At 44.2% G+C, this 16,145-nt stretch overlaps 1 protein-coding gene across 5 annotated transcripts in view; it reads left to right on the top strand.

Annotated features, from left to right (window-relative positions):
- The window catches only part of LOC124470297 (sodium channel protein type 4 subunit alpha-like), a 285,750-nt gene extending 271,477 nt beyond the window's left edge, over window positions 1–14,273 (top strand). For 4 of the 5 annotated variants that reach the window (XM_047024114.1, XM_047024113.1, XM_047024118.1 and 1 more), the window contains 9 exons: window positions 1,683–1,856; window positions 3,873–3,995; window positions 9,118–9,390; window positions 10,338–10,391; window positions 10,532–10,669; window positions 10,795–10,899; window positions 10,977–11,247; window positions 12,046–12,623; window positions 13,367–14,273. In XM_047024114.1, the coding sequence (XP_046880070.1) occupies window positions 1,683–1,856; window positions 3,873–3,995; window positions 9,118–9,390; window positions 10,338–10,391; window positions 10,532–10,669; window positions 10,795–10,899; window positions 10,977–11,247; window positions 12,046–12,623; window positions 13,367–14,068 (2,418 nt within the window). In that variant the 3' untranslated portion in view covers window positions 14,069–14,273. The remainder of the gene's footprint in view (window positions 1–1,682; window positions 1,857–3,872; window positions 3,996–9,117; window positions 9,391–10,337; window positions 10,392–10,531; window positions 10,670–10,794; window positions 10,900–10,976; window positions 11,248–12,045; window positions 12,624–13,366) is intronic. The other variant, XM_047024115.1, reaches the window with a different exon arrangement.
- The last annotated feature ends 1,872 nt before the right edge of the window (window positions 14,274–16,145 follow it).

Below are 16,145 nucleotides of genomic sequence, written 5' to 3'. Positions count from 1 at the left end.
CACATTTTCAAAACTCTTCACACAGCGAGCATAACAGAAGTACATGTGGGCTAAACTGTGAACCATTTATCATTGCTTTGGCACAAAATGCATTCAATGACTACATCTTTCAAATTACATTCATTCTTTTCTCACTTCGACACAACAACTGCCAAAACTCTATGTACCTACAGGCCAATTTGCACATGCTTACATACTGTTTTCAAAACTGTTGAACTTCAGTTCAAAACAATAACATAATACAAAATTGAATAGAAAGAAATGTGCTACATTTCTACAGTAATATTGTAATTAAATATATTTTGAATCAAAAAATGTAATGCTACAATCTCTAAGGAAGGGTTGTGCTAGGTGAGGAAAGGGATGCAGAGATAAGAAATCAGCCAACATTTGTATGGGACAATGTGGCATTTCACCACTCCCGTGCAGTCACCGAATGGTTTGCAGCCCATCCCAGAATGGTGTCACTTTTCTTCCCACCTTACTCAACCCGATAGAATAATTATTTTCCTCATGGAGGTGGAGGGTTTACTGTATGACCACCATCCACATGATCAAATGTCCCTCCTGGACGCCATAAATGCTGGATGCCTGGACATTGCCAGGGATGGATCAGGCATGCCAGAAGATTCTTTCCTAGGTGTATTGCCCTAGATGACATACAGTAAGATGTGATGTGGATGAGAACCTGTGGCCAAATGCAGAAGATTAGCATTCCTATTGTATCTTTATCAGTGGATGGTGTGTATACAAATTCTTGTATTCTAGAATTAGTGGAAAAAAATGAAAGATATAGAACATATTGAAGCATTATGCATCATGTCTGAAACGTTCCAGTAACATGTATTGCAGTGAATTATAAACAGAAGAGAGGTGTCCTTGTTTTACATAGGAAAACATTGTATAATGCTACCTGTTGTTAGTGATTTTTAGGTAATTGTTTTGTGGGTGACAAAGTATGTTTGTTGGCTGTCTACCTTTGCTAGTGTTGTGGAAGAATGAGTTGATTTGAGACATGTATGAAGTGATTTGCTAGTTTGAGTGCATTTTAAATGTGAAATTAACTGCTGTGCCAAGCTGAAAGTTGGTTAGGAGAACTGCGTTAAGAGTTTTGAAAACGTGACTTAAGTATTGAGAAATGTGTCCTAGCGACTGTAAAAAACTGTAATAGAAGAGGTAATCTTTAAAAGACAAATACAAGTTAAAACCTACGATGCTACCCTTTGATTGACATTTACATTTAGTCATTTGGCAGACGCTCTTATCCAGAGCGACTTACAGTAAGTACAGAGACATTCCCCGAGGCAAGTAGGGTGAAGTGCCTTGCCCAAGGACACAACGTCATTTGGCTCGGCCGGGAATCGAACTGACGACGTTCAGATTACAAGCCCGATTCCTTAACCGCTAAGCCACCTGACTCCCATATAAGAGTCCCAACAATTTTGAAAATGTATAAGCAATGTGTGAATTGGACATCCAAATAAATCAACAACATATATTTATATAAATAACTTTATATAAATAACAACGTAAAAACTTAGAGATATACAATTGATTTAACAAAGATATATGCAATTGATTGAGTTTCTGTGTAAAACTCAATGTACAAAACCAGTTGACAATGGTCAACTATATAGGACTGTATCATAAATGTAGTCCTAGTCTTTCTTTCTTTCTTTCAGGCTTTTGAGGACATCTATATTGAGCAGAGAAAGGTCATCAAGGTGATTTTGGAGTATGCAGACAAGATCTTCACCTACATCTTCATCCTGGAGATGCTGCTCAAGTGGATTGCTTACGGATTCAAGAAGTACTTCACTAACTACTGGTGCTGGCTAGACTTTCTCATTGTCGATGTAAATATCCACCAATCAAGTCCTTACTCTCTTGCATGCCAATGATGAGTGCGGTGATGATGTTAATGATGTGGTTGGCCGCAGGAGAGCTCTCCTGATGCAAGGCTGTTTGTGTGAGCACACCAGATCAGCCGGTCTGGGTGGCTAGCCTGTCTAGTCTGAGTGTGAGGAATGTCTTGAACCATTGTTTGGTTTCACACTCACTGTTGTCTGTAGAGCCTCTTTTGTACTGGTCTGTGTTTGTGACACTCCGTCAGGTCTGGCAAGCTCAGGTGTGCTCAGGTAGAAGTGAGACCCTGGGAGGCATTCTAGAATGCTCAGCGACCTAACCAACTTCCTCCAAAACAGCTGTCCAATCAGGCGAAAGCAGTGGCGACCTCGCAGTCCTCTGGGTAGAGACGTCACATAAACAGGATGTTTTTAGCCTCTCTGTCCTGAGGGAGGATGAGGGGAGCGGAGAGGGAGATGGAGAGAGAGAGGCAGGGTTAACAGAGATTGAGAGAGGAAGAAAAAGAGTGGGGAGAAGAAGAGGGAAAGAAAGACAAATTAAAATAAAGACAAGACTCCACGTCAGTTGTTCTCTACTTCCCATCTCTGTTGGTCGAGAGCAGACAATGAACCATTTAGTGTTCTTTCAGCAGACATCCACAACACCCTAGGTAGACTGAGATGGAGAGAGGGATGAGAAAGAAGGGAAGGAAAAGAGGGGTAAGAGAGAGAGAAGAGGGAATAGACAGGGTGTGAGGGATATAAGACAGAAAAGGTTAAAGCATGAAGATGGACATTAAAGGCAGAAGGAAACAGCATCTCTGTCCCTTTTTTCTTTTACCTAATCCGCTCCTACCATAGGTATGTGTTGTTCTGTATGACCATTCAGTAAATACTCCAGAAAAGGGGGCATGCTTTGTAAGTATAGTAATCGTTTTGGTGGAGGTTCAGATCCAAGGGGTTCGGTGAAGAGTGGAGTGGGATGTGCATGTCGGCAACCCAGACATGTGCCAGTGATCCAGGTCGATTTCCATGGTGATCCTGCTTTCAGTAGAACCCTGATTGAGTATCTTGATGCGTCCTGAAATAGTCCAGTCTGTGTGAGGACGCCAGGTCTTCATCACCTACAGCCCTGTCCACCCCGAACAAGAGAGCTCACTCTTTCTTTTCCTCTAAATGACTCTCCCTCTTTCTTTTTCAGTCTCCCTCTCTCTTTTCCTCTAAATGAGTCTCTTTCTTTTTCTGCCTCCCTCTCTCTCTCTCTTTCTCTGTGTTCCACGCTTGATCTCTTTCTCTCTTATTCTGTCTCTATATTTGTCTCTCTCCCACTCTCTGTCTTTCTATTGCTTGCGTGCTGCCCCTCTATCTCTCTATTCACTCTCTTCCACACATACAATAACAAGTATGACGTTAGAATTTTCCTTCCTCCCTTGAAGGCAGAGAGGCAGGGATTCATTAACTGACATGACACAGCACACATTGCTACAGACCAACCACAACATCACACGCACATCTGATGTTACTGCCACAATAGCACACACATCTGATGTTAATACTACAATACTACAAGCCCTCCCACCCCAATCTGTCTGTCTGGCTGTGGCTTCAACTCTGCATATTCTCTACCTGTCTCCTTCCAAGTGAGACGCTAGGACAACAGTCATCCAAACAGTTCACCAAACCCTTTCTCTCCAAATATATCTCCAGGTTAGATTATTTTTTCTCAGAGCTTGTTGACTTGCAAATGAAGAACTGCAGACTAACATTTTACTTCCAGAGAGACTAAACAGAAGGATGTATCTCTCCTTTGAAACATTCTCTTTTTTTCTGCAGATCACTGTTAGAAGCGTGGTAGCTAACTCTCTCTCTGGTTAGCTTTGTGACACACTAAACTACCTCTCTCTCTGTCTCCCTCCAGGTGTCCCTAGTAAACTTGACTGCTTTCACATTTATCTCTCTGTGTCTCTCCACATGTCCCCACATAGCTTGGTTGCTAACATACTAGGCTATCTCTCTCTGTCTCTCCAGGTGTCTCTAGTTAGCCTGGTTGCTAACACGCTAGGCTACTCAGACTTTGCTGCCATCAAATCCCTCCGAACCCTCAGGGCTCTCAGGCCTCTCAGAGCCCTGTCCAGATTTGAAGGCATGAGGGTAAGAGGCTCTCCTTCCTGTTCTCTCTCCCACGTCCTCCATAGTTCCATTATTGACAGCTTCCACCTCACTCTCCCCTGACTCAGCATGGTAGCAGCTAGACCTTTCCCTCCCTTCTCTCTCTTTCTCTCTCCACACCCCGCTATCCACCTATATTTCATGGCTCCAGTATCTGTATTGATCTTTCCTTATTTCTTTGTACAATCTTGTAGAGAAAGGTTTCTTTTGGTTTGCTTGTACCCAACTTAAGTACTCTTAGATAAGGATGGCAGGGAATTAACTTCTAACTATTAACAATTTCTGGGAAAATTGTGAGGTGTGCTTGCGTCAGTTGCAGTTTTTTTTTTACCACACCACCTCTAAACCTATTGTTTACCTACATGCTATGTGGCAGCCTCACATTCAAAGAGTTGCATCTAAACAAACTAATTGGGCAATCCCATGTACAAATGACTTAAACTTCCCCTTTTAAGCATTTACTCATGTTGCATTCATTCATTAATAAATAACCCCCTTTGAAACAAGCTTTTCCCAACTCAAGTGATACAAATGATAGTTTTAGCTTGTAACGTAAGTATATTTGCAGTAGTTCAACATTGATCCATTTTTTTACATCTGATGGATGCCTCTGTAGTTCACAAGAATCACCAGTTTGATCCCTGTGTCTGCCAAAAGTATTTAGCTTCAAATGGTTGAATTTACACATCTAGCAAACGAATACCATTACCATTGACAGTAAATAATGAACCAAACTGCCAGTGAAAGAGTCTGACTGAGGTGAACGGAAATACAGTACTGTCCAACTGAGCTCACATTATCAATAAAAATACAATTTAAACACACCCCATGCAATAAATCAAGACAATGGCTAGATGCAGCAAGCTCATATCTACAAAACGCAATAGTCCTGGATGTTTTTGGTGTAGTATTGAGTGAAATATTAAATAATAAAGAGACTTCAACATAGTGCTTCGCTCCATGACAGGGGTAGGTAGAGACTCAGGTAACTATGAGTATTAATAAACAGGGCTGCCAACTTTTCCAAAAACCTTGGCGTGAGATTTGGTGCGCCGTCCCCTCCGAGGCAAGCCCTCACAAGCTTCACTCCCCCCACCCCCCGAGGCGAGCCTTCGCAAGCTTCACTCCCTAACTCTATGTTTACTCCCCCCCCTACACGGCTGTTTGCGCGTCTATGTTGCTTCACTCGGTTAACCTGCACGTCGTCTGTTAATGTTTACAACGTTAGCTTGGCTACGTGTTTGGCGTTGCCTTTTCAGCGTGAGATATACAAGGTGTGGCGTGAGAGCGTGAGAAATGGTTAAAATGCGTGTGTCACACGGCGAAACCGTGGCAGCTCTGAATAATACTAATGACGTTTGTGGGACTGCTAACCTGAAGAACAACGTTTTTGTCAGCTTTAACTAGCAATGCCAGTCGCAAAATGACTTAAGACTTGTCGTTCACGGAGTCGGGACCCACTGACTCACAGCTTGTATTGATTGTACAAGCCTTATGAACACACGCATCATGGGACGTCATGGCTTTGTGTGACGTCCTGACGTTTCTGACTGTGGCTAGCTAGTTACCTAGGGTTAGCTTCACTTTTCGTCACAAAAACTGAAAGAAATGTTAGTGTGATCTCTATGGAAGCATCTTCACTTTTCTTATTTTGTTTAGCCAAGACCATAGAGTTTAACCACAGTAATGGCCAGCGCTTGACATTAAAATGTTTGCTCACCAGCCACTGTGGCTAGTAGTTTTCCAAAGTTACTAGCCACTCAGCAATTTCACTAGCCACAATTTTGTTGTTGGGGGAATTATGTTTTATTTGTTTAAAGTTGAAGAACTAGATTTACAATCCTTTCAAATGTAAATGACCAATATAAATACCCAAAATCAAGACAACATAAAATGTATGTGTCGCCAAATCTTCAGCTCTTTTAAGTGTGTAAAGCTCCTTTTGTATGAAAATATGCAACTGATTAAGTCAAAGACAAAAATAGTAGCTCTTTGCATGTAACGGGGTGTAAAGATGTTTTGAAAATATATGAACCAAAAATATTTTTTTTTGTCCAGTTAAATATTTATAAACAACAACTATTTAGTCTCTTTATTTTCGGTTTCACTTTCATCACCAGTTTCTCTTTTTTGTTTGCCCTGCGGTTTTTCCTTCAACTGTTGTGTAGCCTACCGCCACATCCTTGCTTTGCATTGAGCAGGGTCCTCAAGTTTTATCAAAAGCCCCACAAGAGGAGCTTTCGCGCGTGTTCGCGCGTCTATGTTGCTTAGCAACGAACGTACGGTGGCCAAGACGGTTTAATACAGGGGGAAACGATACGTGCTGTTTGAAATGTGCGTGTCTCACGGTCAATGCGTGAGGCTTGAGAACCCTGCAATAAGTTTATTATTTTGTTTTGAGAAGATTACAATAAAAAATCTTATAGCGAGAAATATGTAGAATTCCACCTGACAAAGTGGCTACTAAGAGTGACTGCTTTACCCGCCACAGCTGAATTCTACCCGCATTTGGCGGGTGGACGGGTGCTAATGTCATGCCCTGGTAACGGCATAGAATATGGACCCCCACTCCATCTGTGATGTGCCCGGAGTTTGGAAAGCCTCTCTGGAATCAGACCTCACTCTTTTGCTAGTTCAATGTTTAAAAATTTGAACAGTTCATAGCCGTATAAGTTCGACTAATTTAGTTCATCCTTACCTGAGAGTGTGAAAGATACGTACGCAAAGAACCTGTAACTTTAAATACAAAGTAATAGACTCATGATCTAAATGGTAAAAATATTATTGTTAAATAAAAAAAGAACTATAAAACAAATCAATATAAAACATACCTTAAAATGTCCAGAAACAGTATGCACAGCAATACAGCTTTCAAGGATATTTTTTTTAGTTTATAAGTTTATCACCACTCCTCAGATGGGGACTGGAAGGTGCTAAATACTTTTTGGAACAATGGCTTCCACCGGTTGGGAGGAAATACCGTCCCCCTTTGTCAGCATAGAGTCATCAAGGTGCAAAATGAACCTTTAAGGGGTCAAGTTGATCAGATCTACACTGATTCAGCCCTACCCCGTACACCTCTCTCTCTGTCTTCTTCCTCTGCCTCCCCTCTCCCCATTCCTCCTCATCTAGTGTTTCCTCTGACAGTATTACACTGTATCATTGCACATGGAGTATCTCTCCTCCATGTACCTCATCCACACTTCACCAGGTGTTTGTCCAACTCATAACTGCTAAAGCCTAACTGGACCACTACCAGCAGTATTATAATATGTGCATGTGCGCTCGCTGAGTAATGAGCTTCATCTTGCTGCACCCCTCCTGACTTCCTGTTTCCCCCATACAGACACCTGCTTTGTATGTCTCACTGATTCTAGTGTGTCAGGATTACTACAACTCAATGTTGCACAAGTAGCAACCAAGGTAATTTAGCTCTTCAAACTGCATAGAACACAATTAAGTAAAAAAAAGTTTACAGTAATTTACATTGCCCTATATGGGACATATACTCCACTATAGTGTCCTGCATTATTATAATTATTATTAATAGGAGTAGGAGGAGGAGGAGTATTATTGCACCACAGTACAGCAATTTTAGTAGTATTTCTGCCGCGCAAGACTGTAATGTTAATCAGACTCTCCAGGAATTTGCGATCTTGCGATAGCACCAATTCACGCGAATTCAACGATTCCCCACGAATTCAGCGCAACATTGCAATTTTAACCAATCACCGCAATTTTCCCGCAAATTTGACCAATCATCGTCATCTTTCACAACTCTCTCCAGTAGGGGTTAAATCCAGTGTTGCGCCTGAACGCCTTCATTGAACGAAAGTTCATGAACTCGTTCATAATTTTGGTGAACGTGAACTGAACGTACTGTATTTCTGCCTGATGAACGATACTGTGAACACGTTCATTCTGGTGTCTGTGAACTCTTTTTAATTTTGTTCAATAAGGTGCCAGATTTCTATAGACTTCCAGATGAAAAACACACCGTTAACAGTCCTGTATCCAGGGTTGCCCAACCAGTCAATCGCTGCTGGTGCTTTCTTCTACCGTCTATGCCTGGCAAGCGTGAGAGCGCCAAAGTTGCGTAGAGGCCGAGAGCTGTATTGCAGACAGATAGAGATTTCAATCTTTTTTGTTAAAAAAAGGGAGATTTCTCCCTTCAATGCAAATGTAAATCCTGGTTGGATAAGGATACAAAATTGGATATGATGAAAATTGGCATGTTGCTATGGTTATTTAGGGGATCATTTCTCAATGGTTTTATTAGGGTGAACAGATTTGAGTTTGTGAAAAAGAGGACACTTGGGAGGGGTTTTGGTAGTGCTGGTTGTGTAATGCATGCCGCACTATCTGATTAAAATGACAGTTCTCTCTACAGTCAGTGCTCGCGCAAGAAGGTGGAACGTAAGGGAGATACCCTTTCCAAAACTTGTAAGAGCGTAATAGTTTGTGAAAGACCCAGAGAAACACAAATATCCAACAAGGCAGAATCCCGGACAATTTTGGAATCTATGGAACCTGTTCCTGGACTACAACAGATTAAACCTGGTCCTAAACTAGTACAGCAGATTAAACCCGGTTCTAGATTACATAAAATATCTGTGGTTAATCTAGTCCTAATCTAGGATTCTTTTGTGTTCAGAAAACCAAACCCTGATGTCCCTCCTTATGAACAGATGTTTCCCGTCCTTGTGACCCTGTGTTAGAATGGCAGTGTCTGGCCTCCAGCCATGCTCTCTAGTAGGGATGTCATTTACTCTGACAGCAAGTGAACATGACCTCACTTCTTCTCACTGGGATTTGCATGGCTTTCCATTTAAATTCCGTTCTACTCTGCTCTAATGGCACTGTACTGTACTCTATGGAACTCTACTGTATTCAACTGGATTGTACTTTACTCTACGTTACTTTACTGTACATTATTATACTGTAATCTACTGTACTCTACAATACTCGACTGTACTCTATGGTACTCTGTCCTGCTTTGTTTCACTAAACTTTGCTCTGATCAGTTGTGGTCTCCCGTTTTGTCCTTTTCTTTCTTCTCATTTACCGTGTGTGTATGGTGTGTGTGTATGGTGTGTCTCTCCAGGTGGTGGTGAATGCTCTCATAGGGGCTATTCCATCCATCATGAACGTGTTGTTGGTGTGCCTCATCTTCTGGCTCATCTTTAGCATCATGGGGGTCAACCTGTTTGCAGGGAAGTTTGGGCGTTGTGTGAATAGGACAGGGTACATCTACGACGCCTCCTTCGTCAACAACAAGACAGACTGTCTGGCACTCAACAACACACAGTTCTACTGGAGCAAGGTCAAAGTCAACTTTGACAACGTGGGAGCTGGCTACCTCGCCCTCTTACAAGTGGTAAGGCCATGGAGCAAGTTTTTGTACTTTTCTCTCACTGTCTTTTCCTCCTCCTCTCCTGTATTTTCTCTTCCTCTCACAGTTTGAGTCTTCATTTTCCTCCCACTCCTAAGTTGCGGCGTTCCTCCTTTGCCCACCTTGGCGTCCGGAGAGCTCCTGAATCAATCACGCCGCCAGCACCGCGCCTGTTGGTGCTATATTTAGCGGCGGAGGAGGCTATTAGAGAAGGATGTTGTTTGGCTCAGCGAAAGTGCAAGCACTTCATTCTTCCCTTTAACTTAGTTGGCGCCGTAGCCTAGTAACAATTCACTTTGCTCCCCTTCATCTCCATCACCTTGGTGAGACTCCCCCTCCTCCATCTCTGTACCCCCCTCCATTTCTGTAACCCCCCCACCTCCATCTGTGTAACCCCCCCACCTCCATTTCTGTAACCCCCTACCTTCATCTCTGTAGCCCCCACCACCATCTCTACCCCCTCCACCCCAACCTTTCTCCCCCTTCTGCAGTTCTCAAGAATAGCCTAGTCTTAGGCTAGTCATTCACAAATTAACGTGTAACCAAGGCGATAAGGCCAACGACCGTGATTTCTCTTGACAAGCAGCCACTTGTGCTGAAGAAGGGCTCAACTCTCCTTCACTTTTCTCTTTCAGCTCTCTCTCTTTCAAAGTTCTCTCTCCTTTTCTCCAGCTTTCTTTTTCACTGTCAACAGTCAAACTACAGGAAGTCTATAAAAGGCTTTCTCTCTGTCATTCATGAATCCCTGTTCTGACATGCATTAGGAGCATGTCTCATACAGGAATGGCATGGACAACCGATACTGGGCTACTGACAGCACAGAACAGAGGGCACTACTGTTCAAAGATGGATTTTATGCTTTTTTTCTCTAATGTCTTTTGTGCGTGTTTCAAGTGTAGGATTTAACTCTATTGTCTGTACTTCGTTCCAAGGCTACGTTCAAGGGCTGGATGGATATCATGTATGCAGCTGTAGATTCTCGTGCTGTAAGTTATTATTCTATTATTGAAATGTCATATTACAAAACCCCCCTTAACCCCAACCCTACATAGAATACAAGCTTATCATAGCACTGTCTTCCAACCTGCTCAGAGTTTCCTAATGTTCTGTGTGTGTGTGTATCCAGGTGGAGGAGCAGCCTATCAAGGAAGTGAACCTGTACATGTACCTGTACTTTGTTATCTTCATCATCTTCGGTTCCTTCTTCACCCTCAACCTTTTCATCGGCGTCATCATTGACAATTTCAATCAGCAGAAGAGAAAGATGAGTATCACTTCCACTCTGCTGACACATCTTTCCTGTGTCTGAACAATGCTCCTCTCCTAGCAGGGGAGAGAACAATGATGTGTGTGTAGACAATTGTAGTTAACAGAGAGGGGTGTGTTTACTTAGGGGGCCAGGATATCTTCATGACTGAAGAGCAGAAGAAGTACTACAATGCCATGAAGAAGCTGGGCTCCAAGAAGCCTCAGAAGCCCATCCCCCGACCCCTGGTACGCCTCTACAAACACACCATCTTAAACGGCAGAAGCTCCATGCCCTTTCTGACCACTCCTCCTCCTCCTTATAGAATCCAGTGCAGGGCTTCTTCTTTGACCTGGTGGGCAAGCAGGCATTTGACATCATCATCATGATCCTTATCCTGCTCAACATGATCACGATGATGGTGGAGACAGACGAGCAGTCGCCCAGGATGGAAATCATCCTCAACGACATCAACCTGGGCTTCATCGTGGTGTTTTCCTGCGAGTGCCTCGTTAAGATTGTGGCGCTGCGCTGCTACTTCTTTACCATTGGCTGGAATATCTTTGATTTTGTGGTGGTCATCCTCTCCATTGTGGGTAAGATAACCCAGTTCTCTGGTTAAGTATCCAAACGCGATCCTCTGGTTCCAAACTCCTTTGAACACCATAACACCTCCAATACAGCACACTGAGGCGCAGTGATGTCATTCTTCCCCACAGTACTGTAGTCATGTGATGATAAAACACTTTGGCACCGTGCCTGGCCAAGGGCCTTTAAGTCATTCACACACATTCACCTAGAAACAGAGTTAGCTGCAGCTGAATGCCCCTTTAGGGACAGCGCTATAATTTAATGTGTGAACCCTGAGCCTCTCTCTGTGTTAGCCATCACCTTTGGCACTAGAACGGTGTGTTGATCTTCCATGAATGTTTTTTCTTAGCATGTATGGCGTGTTGCTGGCATGTAATGTTCGTGAGTCCCTGACATGGTTCTAAACTAGGTTGGGTGAGATATAATGTTGGAGATCTGTCCCCCAGTTAACACTGCTGCTGACAATTAGGTTGTATGTGTGTGTGTCTGTATATGTATGTGTGGTTCTCAATATGACCCTGATCCAGGGACAGGGTTGAATATGACTGTGTGTTTGCGTGTGTGGACAAGGCTGAGTGTGGGAGGTGGATGCAGCAGCAGCAATCAAGTGTTGGGGGGGGGGGGGGTGCTAACAGTTAATGGGTAGAAGGATGGGGAATCTACATAGGAATACCTACACCAGAGCCTAAGTTACAGTGTACTAACATTGTAATACCCACACCTACCATTATACTCAACAACAATAGCCCATGCCCAGTGTGTGACCCAGCCTGCTCTGTTGCTCATCTTCCTTTCTCTCCCAGGCATTGTACTTGCTGACATAATCGAAAAGTACTTCGTCTCGCCAACGCTGTTCCGAGTGATCCGATTGGCTCGCATCGGTCGGGTCCTACGTCTGATCCGAGGTGCCAAGGGGATCAGGACACTCCTCTTCGCCTTGATGATGTCACTTCCTGCGTTGTTCAACATCGGGCTCCTCCTCTTCCTGGTCATGTTCATCTACGCCATCTTCGGCATGGCCAACTTCGCTTACGTCAAGAAGCAAGCGGGCATTGACGACATGTTCAACTTTGAGACGTTTGGGAACAGCATGATCTGCCTGTTCCAGATCACAACCTCTGCCGGCTGGGACAACCTCCTCTCCCCAATCCTCAACAACTCCCCAGAGGAGTGCAACCCTCACCTACCCCACACCGGCACCAACGCCAAGGGTAACTGCGGCAACCCTTCCGTGGGCATCACATTCTTTGTCACCTATATCATCATCTCCTTCCTCATCGTGGTCAACATGTACATCGCCATCATCCTGGAGAACTTCAGTGTGGCTACGGAAGAGAGCACGGAGCCGCTCAGTGAAGACGACTTTGAGATGTTCTACGAGGTGAGCCGATGGAACCCATATCATACCCAATATAACATTATAGAATACAGGCCTAACATGTCTCATATAAGTTAACCCATTAAATTAGTAAGTTAAGAGTAAATATTTTCAAAGGTCCCCACAGCAGTTATTTTTCAGAAACTGTAGCTTGTGGGCTTAGTTAGCTAGTTACCTAGCAGTATACCAATGGCAATGCTACTACCATGCTAATCTTACTATGCTAGCCTTCTATTTAGTACATGCTGAAGCCATACCAAGCATTGTTGTGTCGTTTTCGGAAAGTATTTAAGTGGAATCTTTGAATCACATATTTGTTACACTTTGGCGCCCACTTAGGAACACTCACATAGGTGACATTACTCCTTAATGGGTTAAATAGTACCTGAAATAATAGTGTGACATAACTATGAAGTGACCAGAATGTCTGAAATAACTATAATAAAGTTAATCATTTACAGTGTATTAATGCAGTATCATCTGCTGTCATCATCTACTGTACATCTTGACTCATAGTACACGGCCCATAGAAAGCTTTGCTCCGTCCTGTGATGAAGCCTTAAGGAGAGTGCTGTGCAGCATGGCCATCATGTTCCTCATATTCACACCTCTGGCACATAGCACTCTCACCAACAACAGCTCTAAGAAAAGTGCACATCCCAGACTGATTTGATTCTAATCCTGCTGTAGCTTTGAACCGAATACAAGAGAGAGACAAGTGTTCTGTGTCTGATCTCTTCTTCCAGGTGTGGGAGAAATTTGACCCCGAGGCCACCCAGTTCATTGAGTACGCAAAGCTCTCCGACTTCGCCGACACGCTTTCGGAACCTCTGCGCATCGCCAAGCCCAACAAAATCAAGCTGATCTCTATGGACCTGCCCATGGTGAGCGGAGACAAGATCCACTGCCTGGACATCCTGTTTGCCTTTACCAAGCGCGTCCTGGGCGAGTCTGGGGAGATGGATGCCCTCAAGCAGCAGATGGAGGAGAAGTTCATGATGGCCAACCCTTCCAAGATTTCCTACGAGCCCATCACCACCACCCTGAGACGGAAGCAGGAGGACGTGTCGGCTGCCGTCATCCAGCGCTGTTATCGGAGACACCTGGTGCGTCGACAGATGAAGCAGGCCTCGCTGCTCTACCGGCAGATTAACACCGCCACACACTCTCCCAGCGGGGGGCGGGGGGCCGGCAGTACAGGAGGCGGCAGCAAGGACGAGGCGGATGGAGGGGCTGGGCGGGCGACGCCAGAGAAGGAGGGGCTGATCGCCCTGATGATGAAGGAGAACTACGGAGAAGGAGCAGGAGGAGGAGGGGAGATGAAACGCTCAGACACTCTGTCCTCCACCTCGTCACCACCCTCATATGACAGCGTGACTCGGGCCACCAGCGAAGTGATCCACATCCTCATCCCAGGTGGCGACTGCTGTGATGCCCAGTCCTGCTGAGCCCTGCAGCCCCATGTCCTCTGACCCCGACCCCAACACACACCAGAAGAGTCATCAATAGAAACAAGCCATGTAGGACACGCCCCCCTACTCCCACAGTCTAGCTTGTTGACAGAATGTACTGTAGATCAGAAGGATTCTCTCTGGGTGAGACAAAGGGGGAGGGAGGGAGGGACGGAGGGAGGGGTGAGAAGACGACAAGGGAGAGGAGGGAAAGTGAGAAGAGGAGGAGGGACAGGAGGAGGAGGGACGAGAGGAGGAGGAGGGAGAAGGGGAGAAGAGTAGGAATGAGGAGAGGACGAGAGAGAGGAGTGAGAGGAGGAGATGATAGAGAGAGGAAAGAGAGGAGGGAAACGAGGAATGAGAAGAGAGATGAGGAGTGAGACAACTTCCACATGCGGCTCACCATGCATGGATGATGACTCTCTCTATCCTCCATGGATGAACAAAGGCTACCTTGGACCCCCAATTTCAGACATTTCAGGTCAGCTGTGCCTGAAGATCCATATGCATGGGGGACCTCAGCAAAGGTCACAGGGGTTACAATGACCACAGGATCAATGGGACGATTTGTTTAAGAGACCAAAGGACCTGATCACAGCTAGTCAATATTGGATCAATATCTCTAGCATTACCCAAACTGTGGGCATATGGAAGGACAGCTACGATCAATTGTGGATGATGGTTGATCTCCATGTTTATGTCTTTATAGCACTAAAAGGATGATGATGATGACATTTTTTTATATTTTTTAGAGTACAAGTGGAATCGTGGTCTTATCAGACATGGATAACCATTATTAAACCTAAAATCCTGAATAAAGGAACCCTGACCACATGAAACCACACAGGCCGAAGGAAAGAGCAGGGAATCTGACCACTGGCATGCACACACTTTTATAACAGTTCTAATTGTTACTTCCTTTAATTAAATGTCACATTTAAGTTTACACATTATAAACAAGGTTCATCTGGCCTAGCAGCACTCAAGTCATTGTATCATCAATGACCATCTGGCCATGGTTGGTGCTATAGCCAGGCTGCTAGGAGACAATCAGCATCTCATGATTGAACAGATCTTTTTTCTCTCTCCTTGTAGAGCTTAGTTTGGTTTAGTTGCTCTAACTGGCTCTGAGTGTGTTCCTTTGGTCTCCAGGGTCAGGGTTTGCCTAGCCAGTAATGACCATAACTATGGTCCTGCTTCTTTATGAGTTCAAGTATTGGTTCAGCATGCGTCTCAGTAGAGGGCATGCTCAAGGCACGATAAACATGTCTATCTATTTTGCACAAATGACCTGCGTTTGGTTAGCAATAATTTGAAAAAAAGATGTGTCAAAGTTTGTATGGTACAAAGTCCTGGCTCTATATATGTTGAAGTGTCTCCTGTCCCTTCCAGAGAACATCCCGTTTCTGGGCTAGGAGCTGGGTTAGGGGCTGGAGCTCCTCTGCTCTTTCCTCCTGCTCTAGATAACTGTAATAATAACAAAAACACTGCACAACTGTTTCCTGTCAGGTTGGGGTTCCAGATGTGAAGAAGGGCTGTTTTCTGTAGCAATAGAGCCAGTGTGTGCCTGCTAGGACATGGATCCACACACACCTGGACACAAACACACCTGTATAATGATATACATGGTCAACCACATATGTATCTTTATAGATATGTACCTGGATACAGTCAGTGTGTTACTGTTTACCTATGTACTGGGATAGTTAGGACAACACCAGATACCTTGTACAGTGTGTATACTTGTGTAGGTACAGCAAATATCTCTGAAGGGGCTCAATTCCCAGTCTGTCCAACTCCACCTCTACAACACACACCCCACTAACTCCACCTCTACAACACACACTCCACTAACTACACCTCTAGAACACACACCCCACTAACTCCACCTTTACAACACACATCTCACTAACTCCTTGTCTACCACACTCAGTCCAACTCTACCATAACTCCACAACACTAACCATAACTCAATAACACTTTACCCACAATCCATAACTCTACAACACAAACCCTAATCCCATAATTAAAATTCATAGTCGAATTTAGGCATTATTTAAATTCTGCCATTTAA

Source organism: Hypomesus transpacificus, chromosome 8, assembly GCF_021917145.1.
Source record: "Hypomesus transpacificus isolate Combined female chromosome 8, fHypTra1, whole genome shotgun sequence".
In the NCBI taxonomy this organism is placed as follows: domain Eukaryota; kingdom Metazoa; phylum Chordata; class Actinopteri; order Osmeriformes; family Osmeridae; genus Hypomesus; species Hypomesus transpacificus.
The sequence above is the reverse complement of the archived record's forward strand: the minus strand, read 5'-3'. Positions and strand labels throughout refer to the sequence as shown.